Below are 21,396 nucleotides of genomic sequence, written 5' to 3' on the forward strand. Positions count from 1 at the left end.
GAATTCTGAACAGAACCAGTACAAACCATCATATTGTGGACGTACCGGCTGGGGCAATTCGATTGCCCCGGGGTCTGTTAGTCGAGGGGGCACGTCTCCGTCCCCCCTGATCGAGTTTTGGCTGGTGGCGGTGGATACTACTTTTTATATTCAACCGCAAATATTTCTCTATGGGATTTTCCCATTGTTCGCGGCTACTATCTTTATTTATTTAATTACGATAGCCTCGAACATACCGCCAGTTTATTTAATTATTATTAATTCTTCGGTTGGTATTTTTTGCCAGAACTCGGTTCTAAAACGGCGTTTGTGTTCTCTTCTGTGACTCCAACCCAAGTCGAGCCCTTTGTTCCACTTTTTGGCGGGCTTCTCCACAGAAGCCCTCCAAAGTGGTGCCACTATGTCTGGGGTACTTGGGAGGGGTGGAGGGGGATTTAGGCACCCTGGACTGAGTTGCCTAGGCAGGACCTAAGAATCCGACGAGGGAGAAGCTGAGCTGACCTGCCACGACGACGCCACCGATGGAGCCCTGCTGGACCGGCTCACCAATTTTTCCCAACGACGGAGATCTCCCGCCGGAGAGTCTTCTTCCTTTGACTGGTGGGGATAACCAGTTTCACCGTCTTTTCGCCTTCCCGACGCATCTCGTGGCCGCCTTGCCTGTGCCAAGCACCCCAGCAACCGGAATACCACGTTTTACCACGACCGCGAAATAAAGGGTAATACCTTTAACCGGAAAACTCTGCGGCTGGTTTCTTCCCTGGCAGTGCAACGACCTTCATCTTTCCTCCAAGTCGAGATCTTTTCTTTCCCTGGACGACGACGAGACTTGCACCCGCTTCCAGGAACAACTGCCACCACTGGAGGATCCTTCCCACTTAAGGTACCGTGTCCCGCCTGGCTTCCCTTGCCACCGACTGTACGGGGTAGATTTAGCCCCCGGCTTTCGAACCTGGGTTAGCCTGGGACACCCTGGCTAAACTTTTCTGAGCCTCTCTAAACTCTTTTCGAACTCTCTGCAAGACTTTTTAAGCCTAGTGTAACTGTGTGATCTTGGGCGCATTTGTGCTCTGCTCTCTCTAAGAGGGGGCCCAGCCTATGGACTTGGCTCACAAGTGACTGTTGCTCTTCTGCCTTGCTAAAAGTGTTTTTAAATCTCAGAGTGGTGTACCTTTCCATAGTCTGTCTTTTTCCCTCCCTTTTTCATAAACTTATTGGAGTGCCATCTATAGTTAAGCGCTCACCTCTGTATGGAAATAAGTGGTGTTAACTAAGACTTATCTGATAAGGAATAAGGGTTGTATATATTATAATAGTAACTGTGTTTAGAGTGTTTTACAATAAGTGTGCTGGAGTGTTTCAAACAATGTGTTGTTAAATAAATAATGATATACTGTGATACCAAAGCTCTGGTCAGTGTTTGCTTGTATTATTGTGTCCGAGTGCCTATTGTGTATACTTTGCATACTGCCTAACTCTTCTTGAGGGAAGTCTGACTGCTCAGCCACAGCTACCAGGTAAATCTGCGTGGTACAGACTGCTACCAAGTGGGTTTACTGCTAACACCTGTAGTCCTAAATCTTTTTTTTTTTTTCCACTTTGTATTTATTGGATTTATTCATTAACCATAGCAACATATTCTCAACTCAAAAACCAGTCCAAACCGGACCATAGAAAACCCCCCACCCCCCTTGATCCCCCCCGCCCCACCCACCCCCCAAACAATGAGCTACACAGGGTTCACAGACAAAAGAAAAAGAGGCACCACATGGTTGGGAGCACAACTCGGTACAATCACTGGCTGTCTGACTGGTTAACTCTATCTGCAAGGTCCCCGTCAAAATTCATACTTCGGGTGCTTTTGTGCAGAAGCCGATCTGTTCCCACCCTCCCCCCATCATCCAGCTCCGCACACGATCCCGGACCTCAGAGTCTCAGTGCAGCACAGTCTGTATTCAAAAGCACTACAGTCCAATCCTGCAAAAAAGAAGGCATGTCGTGTACAATAGCTGTAAGCTTCTCATAGGTGAAGATTGTTAAAAGTTTATGAAACCAATCGGACTTCCTTGGGCTCTGAGATCCCTTCCACTTCTGGGTCAGAGCCATTCTTCCTGCCCTTAGCATTGCACCAATTACCCTGGGGAAGGGTCCCTCCTCACACTCGGGCCTAGGGGTACCCAGTAAAATCTCCATGGGGTGGAGGGAAGGACAGCCTCCCAGGATATCTTTAATCCAACTTAGTAACTCTGCCCAGTAGACTTGAATAACCGGACACTCCCACCACATATGGAACCAAGTTCCTCTACCGGCACATCGAGGACATTTAGGGGAGACTCCGGGAAACATTTTAGACAAAGTGGCGGGCGAACGGTGCCAAGAGTGCAGAATTTTAAAGCTATGCTCCATGGCTGCAGTATAAAGGTTCCCCCTAAAGACGGCCCGGAGAACGGAGTCCCAATCCCGCTCCTCTAATGTTGTGCCAATTCTCTCTTCCCATACGCTCCTGAACCCCTGCCTCCCCCCTAGTTCCGCCGTAATTAACACATTATAAATTTTGGATAGGGATCCCTTTCTGGAGTTGGCCTCCACAAAGATCTTTTCAAAGGCGGTCATCTTACGAGAAAGGGAGGCCACCCAATCTGCTTGCGTGAGAATGCCCTTGAGTCGCAGGAAATCAAAAATGGAGGGAGGCCTTTCCGGAAGGAGCTCCAACAGCTGGGGAAATTCAATAAAGCCTCCCTGGTCAAAAAGCTGCGCGGCCCTCTCCAACCCCTGGTCAGACCACATCTGCGTCCCTCGGAACCCCCTAGTCCCCAAATCAAGTGGCGGTCCCCACAGGGAGGACAAGGGAGAGGGCCATGATGAAAGTAATTTGTTATCCCTACACAGCCTCCACAGCCGCCAAAGAACCGCTAGAATTGGGTGGGACTGAGCTACAGCTGGCAGCGCGCGCGGAGGGGCCCAGAGAAAGTCCCTAACCTTGTGGGGATGAACATGCACATCTTCAATGAAGGTCCAATATGTCCTAAGGTCATCTCGCAGATGCTCTAACATGACTCGCAACTGGCCAGCTTTGTAGTACAACTTAAAGTCAGGAAGACCAAATCCCCCGAACGCCTTAGGGAGTGTTAAAGTACTCCGCTTTATTCGAGCCATCTTACCACCCCACACAAAGCGAAGGATTCTCGTCCGAAGCGAAAGAAAGGAGGAGTCCGGGACAGCACAAGGCAGAGAAGAGAAGAGATGGAGAAGCCTAGGCAGCACATTCATCTTCACAGAAACCATTCTACCAAACCAAGAGAGCGTCAGTGGAGCCCACCTATCCAGGTCGCAACAAACTTTGGCCACCAACGGAGGAAAGTTCAGCTCAAACACCTTGCTTAGGTCCCTCGGAATTACCACCCCAAGATACCTGGTACTGACTTTCTCTGTCCGCAACCCAAACACCTCCCCTCTACCCTCAATATCTTCGTCACACACTCCCATGGGAATAATACATGATTTAGAAACATTGATTTTGAGACCGGAGAACTGTCCAAAAACAGGTATCAACTCTAACAACCAGGGCAGCGAGCCATTTATTCCAGAGAGATACACCAGGATGTCGTCGGCAAAAAGAGACAACTTAAATTCGTGCTCCCCACATCGCACTCTTGTAATCGCCTCTTCACGCCTAACCGCGATAGCAAAGGGCTCCATAGCTAGAGCATACAAAAGAGGAGAAAGAGGACAGCCCTGGCGAGTTCCTCTAAAAAGTGAAAAGCTCGGGGACGCGAAGCCATTGACCAGAACCCGCGCAGATGGAGCATTATATAGTGCAGCGACCCATCCACAGAACCTATCACCAATACCCATCCTTTGAAGCACCTTCATCATGTAAGACCATTCAACGCGATCAAAAGCCTTTTCAGAATCTAGCGAAAGGAGATCAGCCTCAGACTCATTCTTGGACACTTCGTACATCAAGTCCAATGTTTTCCGCACATTATCAGATCCCTGCCGCCCTGGAATGAAACCCACTTGGTCCCCGTGAACCAAAGAGGGAATAAGCCTAGACAACCTGTTCGCCAAGATCCTGGCCAATAGCTTCACGTCAACGTTTAGAAGCGAAATGGGCCTATATGATTGACACGAGGAGGGATCCTTCCCCCTCCTTCGGGATGACCACAATGAGAGCCGACATCATGGAGGGAGGAAGAGACCCCGTCTCCAGGGCCAAGTTATACACCTTAGACAAATGCAGCGCCAAAGTGGAGCGAAATGTCTTGTAAAAGCGGACGGTGAATCCGGCGTCTCCCGGCGCGCAGTGCCATTCTTCAAAGACGCAATAGCATCAACAACCTCCTGAGGAGATATCGGGAGTTCCAAAGAGGCCGAGCGCTCCAGCGGCAAACAGGGGATGGGGAGAGACCCAAAGAACCGATCAACATCTGACCCATCACCAAAATATTCAGAAGTGTAAAGGGTTTCATAATATGACTTAAATTATTCCACAATTTGGTCATCCCCCAGCCACCTTACACCCCCCCCGACCAGATATGCAATTGACTCGTCGACTGTTACGGAGTTCCCTGAGTCTCCAAGCCAATATCTTGTCCGCCTTTTCCCCCTTCTCCATATATCGCTGCTTTAGAAACGCAAGCTTCTTCTCCGTCTGCCCCACAAGCAAGGCAGTCAGTTTAGCTCTCAGCTGTTGAAGCTTAGCCCTCTTGGCCGGGTCTAACTGCGTCTTCAGCTTCCCCCCTGGCTGAATAGCCAGAATCTGCTCCCTCAGTTTATTCTCTTCCCTAGCCTTTTCCCTCTTCCTCCTAGCTCCCATTTCCATCAAAACACCTCTGATTGTAGCTTTAAATGCATCCCACACTCCTCCAATCCCCACCTCTCCATTGTCATTTAAGGTGAAGAACTCAACTATCGAGTCTAGCAGGGACTGCCTTAACACACTATCCTGCAGGAGCGAATCATTACATATCCATCGCGAATTGCCCCTGACCCCCGGGGGAATCCCCAAACTAACACGGATCATATCATGATCGGACCATGGGATAGACTGCACCTTGAAGTCAGAGATATATTCATGGACCACTGAATCAACCAGCACATAGTCAATCCTAGCGAATGATTGATGTACTGAGAAGAAGTAAGTAAATAGAGAATCGTGATTACCAACATCAGGGTGAGCATCTAAAAGGTGTAGGTCCATGTTTACCTTCCGAAACGAATCTGCCATCTTCCTCTGGGCTCTAAGATCAGGACATGGGTTTGAGGATTTCCTGTCTTTATCTGGATGCAAAACCATATTGAAGTCTCCCCCTACAATGATTGCTCCCTCTGCAAAATCCCTGATTTTCCTGCTCATCCCCTGCCAAAACCTATCCTGGTCCTCGTTCGTCCGTACACTCCCACCAATGTGAACAACCTACCTCTCATCTCCCCCTTCACCATAATAAAACGCCCCTCTGGGTCCACTTTATGCGCTCTGGGAGAGAACTGCGCATCTGGGGAAACCATGAGCACAACCCCCCGTCTTTTCACCCCATATGATGATCGAAATAGGTATTGAATAGCCCTGGATTTGAGGGCGGGTTCTCTCCCCTTAACCCAATGGGACTCCTGCACAAAGAGAAAGTGCAACTTCAACCGCCGGAACTCCCTGAGCACCAGCGACCTCTTAGTCGGAGAGTTCAGGCCTCGCACATTTAGAGACCCCACAGAAAGAGAATAAGGAAAGTCATTCATAAGGACAGACGAAAAACCACATGAGAGCGCTGCCCCCGAACCAAGGTGTCCACCAAAGAAGAACCAAAACATACATGTTGAACCCAATATACATGGTAGCTCTTAACTCCCCCTTTTGCCTCACCCAACCCCTCCCCTCTCCTCCCACCCAACTTGTGAGCGTCTGAAAGGACTGCATCCCCCTACAGTCAAGCCTTCAGACCACCAAGGCTCGCCTCCACCAGGGCGAACAAGCTCATACAGAACACCACAGTTTCCGGGCCCCCCCAGACCCAATGATCAAAGGAGAGGAAAGAAAAAAGCAGCTTCCGGCATCCCCCCTCCACCAGCCAGACCATGAAGCGATCCAGTTTAGATACCGGAGCTAAACCAACCATACTCAACCCATTTCGAGCACAATAGCAGTCAGAGGACAGCAGAGGCTCTGTCCTCCAGTTAGGTCGGCGCTTGGGACGGGGGCGCTATCTTCCTGTATTTCCTGTGTCCCCGGACGCGACGTCGTCCCAGGGATGCCAGAGAGTCCCCGTGGGGACCCCCAGTGAGAACGTCATCCAACTTGACCTGCTCCTGTCATTGCTCTCCTGATGTCAGACTCCGAGGTAAGCACATGTCTCTCTCCGTCGAGTTCGAAAGTGAGAGAAAATGGGTGCCCCCATCTATACCGCACTCCCTTTGAGTGCAACCACCTCGTTAATGGCCCACAGAGTCTCCGTCGAGCCAATGTGAGTGCAGAAAGATCCTGGTAAATGGAGATTTTGGCACCATTCCACTCGATCACACCTTTTTTACGAGTGAGCTCCAATATCCTAGTCTTCTCTCTATAGTAGTGGAACTTCACTAAGACAGAGTGAGGGCCTCCCACACGACCCCCTGCTCTATGAGCTCTGTCAATGGTAGGAACAGTAGTAGTCTCTCCTTCAAGGACAAGGCTTATGACTTCTTTGACCTTTCGCTCCAGGTCAACCTGTGTCTCTCCCTCCTGCTCCGGTATGTTGAGGAACCTCAAATTGGAACGTCTCTCTCGATTTTCCAAGTCGTCAAGCTTGAGGGCAATCTTTTCCTCCTTTCTCTCAAGCTCCGCCAGCCGCAGGTTAAATTGAGTCTCAAGGATATCCACAGAAGATTGATTGGCTTCGAGGGCCTGAACCCTATCCTCCACATCGTCCACCTTCTTATCCAGGGAGTCGAGTCTCTTCCCTATGTCTGCCCTAAACCCTCGAATCTCCTCAAGAAGGGCTGCCATACTGCGGCCCATATCCTGGGTATCAGCAACTTCTTTTTGGTTGCAGACCTGCATATTGATGACCTCTCCTGAGCCCTGGGGCGACCTCCGGAATCGCTGGAGAGCCCTCACTCCCTGCATCCGCACTCCAGACTCCCCATAGGCCGGTGTTCAGATCAGTTCACCACAGGAGGAGCACTAACAGACCACGGGATCAAGGAGGGCCCTCAACCAGCCCTGCGAGAGCGCCCCTCCAGAGTGCATCCAGAGTCCACACCGAAGCCAAAGAAGCGAGGAGAAGTGAGCGGAATCGGGGCTCCCCTCCAACCCGTAGACAGTATCCACTCCTCGAACGCCTGCTTCCAGCACATTACCAGAGAAAGACGGACACCGTCAGGACTCGGGCGAGGCCCACAAGCTCCACAATGTTTTCAAGCGTCGCTACTACAATAGCCAAGATTCCTCCACAGCTGCGACCTCTCGCCAGCAACAGCCTCTGGGTCCTTTTTCAAACAGTCCTAGTCTCTTCTTGCCGCCCCCTCAGCAGGCCATACCGACAAGGGACGTGGGGAGCCGGGCTATCACACCCCCATTCTCATCACCGGGCTTCACACATCCCGCGACTCCCCTGCCGCGTTCCAGACCCGGTGCAGACCCCTTCCTCACAGATCCGACCAGATCAAACCAGGCCCACGCAGCACACCGGCACCTCGCGTCACCCCCCGCAGATCACCATACCGTAGGCAGATGTTGAGCAGGTCGGGGGGGGCTGTTGTTTGAATCAGTGGGCCTCCTGGTACCTCCTTGATCCACCTCCGCCGGCCAGCCACTTCTGCACAAGTCCTCCGCCGGGGCTCACCCCAGAACGCTAACCTCACGCTCTGTCTCCTCAGCAGGATCAGGGGCCTCTCCTCGCTCCACCCGAGACGCAGGCAGGCGAACACCGCAGCTCTCTCCCCCAAGATACTCTCTTCTCCTCAGGGGAGAGCCCACATCACCCTCCCGCGGGTGCCGCCACACAACGGTCGCCGCCGAGGGGGGGGGCCACGAATCCGCAGCAAGGCCGCTTGGGGGAGAGGGCGCCGATCCGGTCACTGGAGCCTCCGCCCCTCCCCCACCGCCAGCGAGACGGCGCCGCTCGGTTCTCCTCGGCAGGGACGCACTGTCAGCCTCGCTAGGCTCGGCACCCTGGAGGCTTCGAACTCCTCACTCCCGGCACCTCCCGACACCGGGAGTTCGCTCCTCCAGGTGACGGAGGTATACGCCAGCCCCAGGGGGGGGTCCGCACACGGCAACAATGGGGCCGGGGGGACCCAAATCCAAAAAAAGGCCACCCTGGGGAGGAGAACAGCCGAGAAGCTTTAGCACATCTCGGCGCCCCCTGGTGGCTCCAGTCCTAAATCCTTTGCAGTGTTCCCAAAGAGAACTGCACAGGTTTCTGCCTAACACTCACCGACTCACCAGAAAGGTAGAATCATCGTCTGGGTTGCAACTCTTAACTGTAACACCACCTGTTGGGACCCCCAACCTCTCACTTGGACGGATCATTACCATATACCTCTCGAAATCCACATCAACCACACAGCTCCTAAAAAATGCCCCATGGCACCTGCCTGCCCAACCAGAAACAAGCGAAACATCACAGCTGAAGCCCTGGTACCACTGGTCCTACCTACCCTTAACGCTCTACCGGACAATGCTGACCGTAACCTACTTGTTGACACCTTCAACAACTCTATGGCCACTGCCACTGCCATTGACACTATTGCCCCTTTGAAACTACGTAAAAGCAAACCAATAAACCACTTAAATTCGTGGTACACCCCCGAACTTAAACTACTTAGGAAAAAGAAGGCCAAAGCTGAACTCTCATGGAAATCTAACCCATCTTCTGAAAATAAATCCACCCTCAAGAACATCTCCGCGCTATACAAAAGTGAGATAATTGCACCAAAAAGAGGCCCACAACGTTAGGATAGATCAGACAGGCTCCTCCATTAAAGAACTATTCAAAATACTAAAGGAGCTAGAAAACCCCAATCCACCTCTAGACACCTGCTCAAAAGATAAACCATGGTGCATCAGCATCCAGAACACACTTAACAACAAAACCATAGGACTCCGAACCAAAATTGAGGGCAAACGTCAACAACTTTTCAGCAATTTGACCACGAACCCAATCCTTAACGCACCAACGCCTGCCAAAGTTAATACAGCCTTCACCTTTAAGAAAGTAACTACTCTAGAAGTCCAAAAAATTATCACCTCCTTAAAACCATCCAACTGTAAAGGAGACAGCTGTCCTGCACAGATAATAAAAGACGCAGCCAGAGACCTTTCCCCTTTCATCACTAAACTTATCAACCTGTCATTTGCTAACAACTCTGTCCCTAGCAACCTAAAACAGTCTTGGGTTCTCCCTCTCCTAAAAAAGCAATCATTAGACCCAGCCATACCAACCAATTATAGACCCATCACCACTGTCCCTTTCCTGTTAAAAATCTTGGACAGAGTCGCCTACATCCAGATTCAGGAGTACCTAGAATCCAACCAACTGCTAGGTATACGTCAATCTGGCTTCAGACCTCAACACGGAACAGAAACCGCTTTGGTTGACCTCAAAAGCCAGATTGATGAAATCAAAGGCAATGCTGCAATCCTACATCTCTTAGACCTCTCTGCAGCCTTCGATTTAGTTGACCCCGAAATCCTCTGCAGCCACCTATCTATTGCAGCCCACTTCTCTGCCTCTGCCTCTGCATGGATACAATCCTTCCTGGCGAATAGAACAATGCAAGTTTTCTCCACAACAGCAGCAGCTGACCCCATCCCCATCGCATGCGGAGTCCCACAAGGCTCCTGTGTCTCCCCCACTTTGTATAATATATTTACAAAGCCGCTATTTGACAAACTAGACCGTCTGGGTGTCACCTACACCAACTACGCAGATGACACCCAGATCCTCCTTACCATCTCGGGGAACTACAATGCAGATGTCACCCGGAATAACAAAATCTTCTCCATCATTCAGGCATGGATGGCCACCCACGGCCTCTGGCTGAATGATGAGAAGATGGAGCTTTTCCTGGTCGGCTCTCCCAATAACCTGGCTAAACTTAGTCCTTGCTACAATAACATTACCATAGACGGCAATACCATCCCCATTGTCAAAAGTGTGAAAACCCTAGGTTTCCACTTTGATGCCAACCTCGCCAAACAAATTAACTCAACCTCCTCAGCTAATGCCTACACGGGTAAGCTAATCAGGGCTAGCAGACCCTTTCTATCGTCCAATAGCTGCCTTACTCTTGCCAGAGCCCTCATCCAGTCCAAACTGGACTACTGCAATAGCCTGTACCATAATAAACAAACTCCAGGTTCTCCAAAATAATGCTCTACGCGCAGCACTCAACATCCCAAGGCGAGAGCACATCTCCACAACTAGAAAAGCGTGTAAATTGCTTTCCATACAGCAATAAATCGACCTCAAAACTATCTGCCTCACGTGTAAATTCCTTAATCACCTAGCCCCACCATGTCTCACTAACAAATTTACTTTAAAAACCGCCACCAGAACCACCAGATCATCCAACTCCCTGTGCCTGGTAGTGCCTAGATTTGCCCTAAAAAGAGCAGGAGGCGCCAGCTTTACAGTGCTTGCCGCCCAACTCTGGAACACACTACCACTTGACATCAAAACTATTGAATCCTTTCCGATCTTTAGGAAACATGTTATCAGCTGGTTACTGAACAAAGAATAGCACATATTTATGTAAATTGTTGTACAATGTAAATTGTTGTAATATGTAATTGTATATCTCATGCCTGTAACCATATTCTTAAGCTCCCTTCTACCCACGGGTCCGGAGCGCTATACAAATAAATAAAACAAACAAAAGCTGTAGGTGTGGAGGCTTCCTTGTTAAAAGTTGTTAGGTCTGCAGCAGAACTTCTGCTAAATGCCAAATAGTTTTAACACGTTTACAAATGTGATGTACATTATCTTTTTACTTTTGTGTTTACAGGTTGGAGCATTATTTATTTTACATTGTAATGTCAGCAGCATCTATTTACCATCTGCCAATCAGCTAAGCACAAAAAAATGGAAGGAATACATGGCGAGGAAACCAAAAATCATTAATGGTAAGATTACAATACTATATTTTGTTTTGATCCTTTAAGGTTATTGTCGTAAACCTGTAGAACACAATGTTCGATGTGTTTTATAGTGTTGCGTTGTAAAACAGCCTCAAAGATAAAGGACCAAGGCTAATGTATTGGTTCTTTGGGAGGTGCCATATTTCAGATGCCGCTTCAAAATGCATTGGGGAAAGGGCAAGAGAGGCGAAATGAGGGGTTAGAGTAGTGCAGTAGTGATTCACGTTAGTAGAGTGCCGGATTGTCCCTTAAATTGAGCAAAATCACACTGGTAAATGTGACTAAGCATCAAGGCAATACACTTAGGCAGTGGTCGAAGTGTATGAAAAGAAGTAGTGGAACTATGTTCCCTGTTGGCCTGCACCCAATCCCCATAAACCCCATCACCACACCCCCTCCCACACACAATACCAACCCCCAAACACATGCACCTGCTGTTTAAGGGAACATTCAGTGTAGTGCACTGAAAGTGCAAGTTTCAACTTCTTCCTACACTTTTATTTTAAAACTAAACCGTTCCGGAACGGTTTCTTTTTAAAATAAAAGCATAGGAACAGTAAAACTTAATTTAAAAAAGAAGCGGAGCACCGCTCCCGCTCACTTCGACCACTGATCTTCTGAGAAGAGACGACTGTTGTAAAGTACAGAGCACACGCACAAACAATACCAAGTAAGATCCTCCATCCAGCTAAGTACTGAAAATACATATTCCTTTTATAGACAATGATGTACATAAGGCCAGTGCGCTAGATATAGATACAAAACAATAATAGTGTCCAAAGGACACCAGTAGACCTTTGAACTCTCCAAAGTGAAGGTAAATTCACAACCTAGCTTTAAAGAGGTATGCACACCGTTCAAATTCCAACAGTCCTAAAATCCCCTAGTCATCAAGCGTTCAGCATGAGTCAGAGGTAAGTCATTTCTTTGAGGGAGTTTGTAATATTTCAGAACTTCTTCGCAAAGAAAGGTCCTAACTGTAGTTATTGTTATGCCCCCCATCCCACGTAACAAAAGGTTTGCAGCATTGAAAGTTTTGGTAGCCGTCCAGTACTGAATGGTCATCCAAATTCTTTAATGAAAAACTCGAGAGAGGGATGGGGTCAGAGCCCATGAAATGGATTGCCTGATCCTTGAGGAACCTTTCACAAGGGTACTCAGCGCCCTCTTTATTGTTGTTAAAAACCTGTTTTGGAGTTGCATGAAAAAATGGTAACAACGGAGTAAACTGGTTCCTCAACTCCGTTCATGTAGGGTACTGCACCTGTGGTTACTCTTAATTGTATACATGCACCAAAAAGAAAGAAATAATGACTCAATTCCTGGTGATCAAAAGTTTTGTATTAATATTGACATCTGCCCTATGTGATGACACGTGTTTCGATGGTAACCCCTGTCTTTTTCAAATCAGGGCTTCTATAGTTACAACCATAAATCAAAGATATTTGTAATGAAAACAAAATAAATCAACCATAAATTGCGTGACATAAACCATAAATAGTCACCCATATTATTTAAAAAGATAATGATGCATATTTGCAAATTGCAATTCATTGTATTCAACTTATTTCCACAATATTAATTGTACATTTTCAAAAGTTAAGTTGACATGGAGGAAGGGGTAACGGGTAGGGAGGGTCAGGGTATAGAGAAAAAAACATCTTCATTATTGAGCGTTTGGACACATCTTATTGTATCTGCTTATGTCATGACATATTATTTTTGCTAAATGGGGTTTAACCTTACCCAAATGGTGTTTCTTGTCAGAACAATATTCTTACAGCTTGTGTGCTGAGTCATGGGTTAAATCCCAACCTGATATATGAAAAATGTGTTAGCACCTGATTTGTATTGTCTGTAATCTGCCTGATGTGCAAAGTACCTTACGTTCTGTGTCTCCATTCATTTTGAAAGTTTCTATTGATTACACTAATTGATGTAAACATGAGTTTTACGAGATTATAGTGATTACCATATTTAGCCATTCCTACCACCTAACGGGAGGAAGATGGCCATCAAAGCAATGTGTCTCAAAAATCCAGAGCTTTAAAATACAATGCTAGACATATTGGTTGCTCTAAAGACCTTGTCACTTTTGCAGTAAAAAAAAAAAAAAGGCACCAACAAAATTAATTACACTGCTACCAGCCTCTCCTGAACGCACTGCCCTGGTGAGAAAAAATACCCAGAAAAAAGAATTTGCTTCAAGACATATATAACCCAGTACTGCTGACTCCTAAAACCAGGCATTCAAAGGAATTTCTTGTGCTCCTGGGCCTAACGGCTCAGTGATAAACATGTTGGGTTAGAGTGGTGCTCAGTAAACCATGTTTTTTCTAAGTTTGCCTTCTAATGAAGGCCACAACACAGAAAAGACCCCAAGGACTTTATAATTAAAGGACTCATTTTTGGCTGGCAATTGCAGTTAAATCATCACATTAATACCTCCTACTGGAACTAGTATGCTACATAACCGATCCCAATCTGAAGGTTTATGGAATTTAGGACACAATACCCATGTGATTCGCATACAGGAGGACCATCTGACTTTTGGAAACTAAAATGATTCCAATATCAGCAACCTGTGAGACAGAGATTGAATTTAAGCACACCAATAACCTGTCAGTCTAGAAATCTAATTCGAGACCGCAAACGTATTTTGATCGTGGGCCAACCGTCTCATGCACGATACGACATAATATAGGTTTTCGAGTGTTCTAATGAACAGCCATTTTGATGTAACAAGAATTGCCATTTTGTTTTCTAACCATTGCTCATTGCTTTCTGTTCCTATTGCTTCGCAGTATATTTTTCGCTTACACTGCTCGACTGAGGAACAATGCTGTCTGTATATGAAAAGGACAAGGCCACAGGGCCGAGAGGATAACAAGAGTTTCGCTGAAACACATACGTAGGCAGCGCCAGGAAGAATGCCCGGCTCCCTCCTTAATGTAGCCTTGAAGCAGAGCCGCAGGGCATTTAATCATTTCACAGCTGCCAGCCAGTCTCGTTATATGGTAGAATATGTTAGAATAATACCGCTAAAGGCTTGAATTATGCTTTTCTAACGGCCCCCCTTTGCTGAGCCCGCTAAGAGCATGTCGGGTCCTAGGACGCAAATGGCACCTGATAGATAGCAAGGTCCGGAATGTAACCCCCTCTGCATGTAGCTCGCTTCCAAGAACAGAAGCGCCATGTTCTATTCAATAACCAAAAGATGCCTATGCACTCACAAATTGCAAATTGTTACTAAAATAGATGTTTGAAGGTTTCATAGTGGCCGGAGATGTCCATCGTCACACCAAGTTCAAAGAAACCCAATGAAGAGGGGTGTTAACCATGACATAGCTGATTGTTTGATATGCATTTTGTATATATGTAACTGATGTACGTAATTCTCTCTTGCGTCCCACGAGGTCTAGAGATGCATGTCGTTGGGCGTCGAGACCGAGTTGGCCAACTGAGACTTTTGCTTTGCAATAAAACCCTAGCTTTGGGAATACAACCTCGTGTCTGGCGTCTCTATCGTGTGTGGTGACTCGCCTTGTTTCCATAGACGTCGGGGTCCCCTATGGGCCCCTTTCAAACCCTACAGTTGAGCCGGAGACAAACATCAGCATGTTTCCAGGATAACATCACCAAGCCAAGACAGTCCAACAACTAGACAAGCATCAGGTTTCCTGTTCGATTCCAGGAAAACAAACTTAAAATGTGCATACAATTTTCATCAAGAAATAATCAAAACATGTCTTCCTTATTATCCAACTGTACAGTTAACAGACATCTCTTCATGCCCAGGGTAACCTCCCTCAACCTAGTTGCCTCAGCAACAGAAAACCACTAGGTTGTCCCCTAGTACTTGATGAATAAACCAGAAAAGGCCTCCTCTGAACTGGTTTTTCATACTCTCCTAATAGAGCCCTCGTCGCAAAATAAGAAATTAATTGGCCTTCGGTCTGGCCTGATTGTGGCCAATCCATATAATGCAACACCATCACATAAAGCTATTGACTCTTCATTACATGCGATATTAGATAGCCACTAAGAACCACTCTATGGCACATCCTAATCTACAGAGCACAAGTAACCGAGTACAATGGCACATAATCTCTACTAACAAACCGCCATCCTAAGCGATTTATCATCTTCTGTCTCAATGGACAGGACTGCAAACACACACAATAGAGTTATGGTCTTTATGGCGTGCCAATTTAAACATAGTTTACTAGATTGATGCAAAACATAATGACTAATATTGAGCTTATGATTCCTTGCATTCAAATGATTCTTTGAGTTACAGATGGTATATCTTGTGCACTTCCTGCTGAATTTCCTTTTGCCTTGTTTGTGTCCATTCAAGCTGTAGTCACAGTCAATGTTAACGATTGGCCATCTAGCTGTAAAATTAAGCAACTGAAGCATAAAGGTCGACCAGGACTGTGTTTATGGCCCTGATGTGGGTGGGATCCCACACCTGAGCATATTTATTTGGCACATTTGTAGTTCTTTGCCATGTTGGGTTTGTCTAAAAAGAGGACGGACACCCTAGCATTTAAGAAAGGGGGTGAAGCAGACTATACTGAGGCAAAGCAAAGTTGGACACTTAAATGTACCTATTTAGGCCAAGAAACAGTTTACAGTTTACACGTTTTAAAATCAGTACGTTATTGGTGATCATTTACAATCATGTCCCACCTATATTGCCCTCCACAGCAGTCTTTAACTGTAGTTGTCTCTCTAGTTCCAGATGTGGATTTGAAAGGAGAGACCTGTACTTACTATTTTCTGATACAAAGAAATGACAGTGGTGCATGTAAAGCTGCCCTTGTTAATTCAGCCAATCAAATCAATGGTGCAGCTGCACTTACTCTAGTACATGGGTATCTGAAGGAAAAACAGGAGGAAAAACACAAGCAAGAAAAGACCGGTAAGAATTTCACCATTGTAAAAGAAGTGAAACCTGTGCATGGAACAAAACATTTTGCTATCTTTTTTTACCTCTTTGATTTGTTTCAATAGAATGTTACAATTGCAATGCTAAGAACTTGTGTTAACTTTGTAACGCCTCTAACAAACATAGACGCTCTGTTCTTAACACCATTTTTAGACATTATTGCTTTCATAGTTAAACATGTGTGGGGGAAGCCCTTTAAAACAATGTATAAATAAGCTTTTCACCTTTCATCTGTCCTATAGTTTTCTGGCTGATATCCCCTGCCCCCTCTCCACATTGAGAGTCCACTTCATCCTTCAAACTGGAGGATATGTTGGAGCTCCTAGACTAACCGCACTTTACACTGCTAAATATTTCCGTTTCCATTTTATCACAGAAAATGTGTGACACTGTTATCAGCCTTTTCTGATCACCCTAACACAAACTTCTTGTATTTCCGCCTCACCCCTTCGACCCCATTTGAGTGTTCTTCCACCCTTCCAGGAATGGAGGCCAGCAATGGCTGAGCCCTTAAAGATCCCGAAGGAGAGCGTCTCCCCCTGTACCACAATATGCTCTTAATTTAGAAGGCTGTAGCAGAGCAGCACTGACCTCCCTCCCCTTGCATTCAAAACTTGTTTTGATCTCATTCAGCCTCATTTCTTCGCTTCCGGGGCCATGTCAGTGCAATGGTGTATCCTGTGTTTCTCAGATTCTAAGAATTACTTTTTCTTTGACCACTGCTATGATCCCCTTTTTATCCTACGTGTCTGCAACTCTTGATATTTGGGTTGCATCGCCTGCAATTTGCTGACTAGGTTTTCCTTTCCTGTGATGTCACTTTATAAAATCTTTCTACATGGAGGGAGTTCTCTCCCACACTAAGGTCCAAGAACCTACTGGGCAATGTTGGTAGCCTCAAGACCTTTACGTTTCCCCTGACAGTTCTGGGTGTTGAGTCTGACTGGCTGGAGCTTTATTTTGTTTTATTACTGTTAACTTTAGTCGTTTCCACGATCTTTGTTTGCAGGTTTTATCCGTTGTATGTGATGTGCCCAACAAGTGTACTAGTTTGTTTTTCAAATGGCAACCCCTTTGTTTCATTTATCACATCTTGCCCAACCTGACGATGAAGTTTCGATTCTCCCCAGAGCTTTGGATGCTAAGCAGGTGCAGAGGCTGCAGAAGCCTCCTCATCTGTTTCAGACCGTTAACATTGGCTTCCACTTGAGGTGAAGAGAATTAGTACATTGGTCTTCCCCATGACCCCTTGTGTTTTTGTTTTCTTTAGTGTTTATTCGGCATACTTGTCCTTCCCTTGCATGGTTCCCCTTCCTGCTTCTGCGAAAGAACTTGCAACTGTTGGTCCATGTTGATGACGGTACTGGTACCATGTAAATGAAGTTGCATTTTCGCTCCTTAGTTTATCGAAGATGATGGTCCCTCTTTGGATGTTGCCTATTACCGAGATTTTTCTTCCATTTCCTTTCATTTGGTTTCCAGACTCTCGATGATGTAGAATCTCAGAATTACAGAAAAAAGTAAGGTCATCACAATATAAATATTAATACACATTCCATATTTTATAAAGTTATGCATATGAATTAACTACAAAATTCACAGTGCACTGTAGTCAAACTGGACTTTGTATCAGATAATTTCCTTCAAAATAAATGTATCCCCAAAGTTATGGCCCATAGGAAACCATGGACCAATGTTCCCCTACAGAGGTAAGTAAAAAGTCTGCATAGACTGCCTCGAAGGCAGTTCAATCCAACAGAAGACCCCAAGAGTCATCCAAGCACTCACCAGAGTTAGTCCGGCACAAGAGTTGTACTCCCCAAACTCCAGGCTTGGAACTTGATATCACCAAAGGGGAAGGTAGCAATTCTGATCTGGATCGGGTAGCCCAGCATGAAAGCCCTCCAGCCAGGTGCGGACTGGGAACCAAAAGAGGCCCTGGAAATAATGTTCAAAGTGGCCCCATATTACACATGTTCAGCAAGCCCAACCCTTTTTCTATGAGAAAATTTGAAAATAAAACGGATTACCACACAAAAGAGGCCCAGGCTGTAGAGGCCTAATAGGAATTCTCCAGAGTTCCTTATAGGCCAGTCCACCCCTGCCTCCAGCCCCGGACGAATGCAACCGACCATCACAGGTGAGTCACTGGATCAGAGAAAAGGAGCACCAGATACGGTTTCTTATCGGTAGAGCGGCAGAGCTTTTCTCTCAGATGGTCAGTGTCCCAAAAGATGCTGGTGCAGAGCTTCATCAGTTGTCATTGGTCTCTCTTGGATGTTTAAGAATCAAATCACAGCAGTTGACAGTTTCTGGTGCAGTGTGTCCGCTTTTATGAAAATACCAGAGGGTCGAAGGTAACCCTAACGAACAATCGCACCCACATGCACTATTCAAACTCTGGTGGTAGCCAACACGTTCTGGCCCTCGCATACAAAAATTAAATTCACTGGTCTCGCTCTTTCTCGCTCACTCTTTCTCGCTCACCTGGGGAGGGGGGTTGGGGGGGAAAGCTACAACTTGGGTATCCAATATATTACAGTACACTGCCACCAATGTGAACCAATGCAACGCTGAGTGAGGATACTGACCCCGTCAGACCATTGGGCACAGTAACATCTCCCTGTTTGGGGTCTGTAAGGTTTCCCAAAGGGCCACATATATCAGAGCTGTACCCACCTGCATTGTGAATTTGGCCCCAGGGCTAACGGGAGGCTTGGAAGAAGAGGCAGAAGATCCCACTGGCCACCCTTTATGGTAGAGGATTGTAACTATGGCACATATGTGCCATGCCCTCTTCCTTTATGGGAGTAAAGTCCTTTTTATAATGAACTGCTCCTTGGAACTGTTCTTTTCCCTGCTCCAGCCCATTGAAAGCAAAAAGGTGGGTGCTCTTGATTATTTTCAGGCACATCCCAGAATTGCTTGATCCTACAACGACTTGCTTCTTAAGTTAAGGATACAGGTAGACCACTCTATGTAGCATTTCTGGACCGGTCTCCAGCATTTGGTTGCATAGATCGGTCCAAAAATTGGTAAAAACTATCCAACTGGAGGTGTCCTCCAATGTTAAGTGTCTTAATTGCCTTGCACTCGCATACAATGATTAAAATTAGTTTAGATCAGCAGGGGCACTTTACTAAATGGATCAGGGTGCTGTGTGTTTTTCATCAGTGCTGCGTCCTCGCTCCTTTTTTATTTAATTTGTATATTCACTAACAGTGCATATTCACTAATGCATGGCCTACGCAGATGACTTGCTCATCTGTGATCAAACACCAGATGGCCTCCAACGCGCTTTAGTTGCTGTTAAATATCTTTTGAGCTTTAGATCTTATGGGTAATGTTGGAAAAACAAAGATTCTATCTATGAAATCTTTGCGGCTAGAGTTGCCTAAATATCTAAATTGGGTTTTATCTAAATAAATTTCATATTGAGGCAGTAAAACAATATAAATACCTAGGAGTAATTTTCCAGTCTATTCCATCCAAAATTGGTGGTGCTAATCCAGCTTCTTCTTTGCTCTCCGTTGGGTCACCGCGGTCGAAGGCAAGCCTCTTGCTCTCAGCCCTGCTATGGCAGCGCAACGGCTCTTCAGTACCTTCCCCTCAGGAACACTGGCAACCCCTTAGTATTGAGCAGCAATTCGCCTGCTCCTCCCTCTTGACTGGACTTCGCCTGCCACCTCAGTCTAGGTTCTTTCTGGCGCAAGCCGCCTTCTCATGTCGGATATAGATCTCTATCTCTAACTCTATCCATTCATAGATAGCATTCTCCAGCATGGGGTCTGGCATGGATTCACATGCTCATGAATATAAGAATACATAGCAGTATACACATGCACAACCACGGGAGGTGGCAACAGGCTCAACATTAAGCAATACAACAACTCAACATTAAGCATCTCTTACCTCCTCACCAGGCTCGCCTTAAGCGAACAGGTTGCGCAGCACTGCTTAGCAGTCCCGATCGACGCAGTAGAATCTTGTGAAGGTGTGCGTCGACCTCCACGTAGCAGCCCTGCAGATATCCAGCAGGGGCACACCAGACAGGAACGCCGTGGTAGCAGCAATCGCTCTGGTCGAAAGGGCTCTCAGACGGCCGGGCAGCGGTCGGTTTGCCAACCGGTGACAGTGCATGATGCAGCCGGAGAGCCATCTGGAAATGGAAGCCTTCGAGAGAGCCTTCCCCTGATTCACAGGTCCAAAGTTCACAAACAGATGTGATGTCTTCTGAAAACTCCTCGTGCTGTCCACGTGGAACTTCAGCGCTCTAGCCACATCCAGCGAGTGCAAAGTCCTCTCGGCCGGAGACGAAGGCGACGGGAAGAAAACTGGCAACACCAAGGGCTCGTTGAGGTGGAAGTCGGACGGCACCTTGGGGATAAAGGAGGGGTGCGTCCTCAGCACCACCCTCATGTCGTAAAAAGTCAAGTATGGAGGCTTGCAAGATGGGGCCTGGATCTCTCCCACTCGTCGTGCGGAGGTGATGGCCACAAGAAATGCTGTCTTCCACGACAGGAACTTCAACGGCGCTGAATGCATAGACTCGAATGGGGCTCCCATGAGCCTGGTCAGCACCACGTTGAGCTCCCACGCCGGGGCAGGGGCCTTCACCGGCGGGAACGATCGGAATAGTCCCTTCATAAATTCCTTCACCAGGCGATGAGACCACAAGGGCGCCCGTCCTGTAGTTCTGGTGTATCGGGAAATGGCAGCCAGATGTATCTTGATGGAGGGCCTTTCGGATTCGCCATACAGACATTCAGGCGAGCTCTTCAACATTAATTTCGATGGGCACAATCTCTTGTGGAGCCCAAGGCAGATGACGTTCATCAGTCATTTATGTCCTTGGCAAAGTTCTTTTGGCCTGGCTGTCCAATAGCCCTCATCTGCCGGCAGGAAGAGGACTTTATTTATTTATTTATTTTTTAACCTGTTTCACATGCGCCCACCACGGCAGGGGCCAGGCTGCCTCGGGCAAGCAGCAGCTATGGTATTCCCCTGCCAGGGAGAAGGGGTGGAGCTCAGGGGAGGGTCCATCGCTTCCTCTGCAGTGATGTATGATATGGCATTTATAACGTGCCTATACACAAGTGTATACAGTGCACTCCTTAGCCCGAGGGAAGAAGTCTTCAAACAGTGTACCCTCGTGGGGGTGAGGGGAGCTCCCTGTTCAGTGATTAATTGGGTGATGACTGGGCCTTAAGCGTTGTGATGTAGGATTGTGGCCTCCCTCTTGTTTAACTCCCTCCAAACCATCCACCTACCAATTTCTCTTGCTCTCTGGATCCTCTACTTTGATGTTCATCAGCTTCTACCG

At 47.0% G+C, this 21,396-nt stretch overlaps 1 protein-coding gene across 2 annotated transcripts in view; it reads left to right on the plus strand.

Moving 5' to 3' along the window:
- Positions 1-21,396, plus strand: part of MTBP (MDM2 binding protein) — a 701,292-nt gene that overhangs the window by 275,396 nt on the left and 404,500 nt on the right. For both annotated transcript variants that reach the window (XM_069621563.1, XM_069621564.1), the window contains exons 11-12: positions 10,987-11,104; positions 15,861-16,046. In XM_069621563.1, the coding sequence (XP_069477664.1) occupies positions 10,987-11,104; positions 15,861-16,046 (304 nt within the window). The remainder of the gene's footprint in view (positions 1-10,986; positions 11,105-15,860; positions 16,047-21,396) is intronic.

Source organism: Ambystoma mexicanum, chromosome 5q, assembly GCF_040938575.1.
Source record: "Ambystoma mexicanum isolate Mex_15411 chromosome 5q, UKY_AmexF1_1, whole genome shotgun sequence".
Taxonomy (NCBI): Eukaryota; Metazoa; Chordata; class Amphibia; order Caudata; family Ambystomatidae; genus Ambystoma; species Ambystoma mexicanum.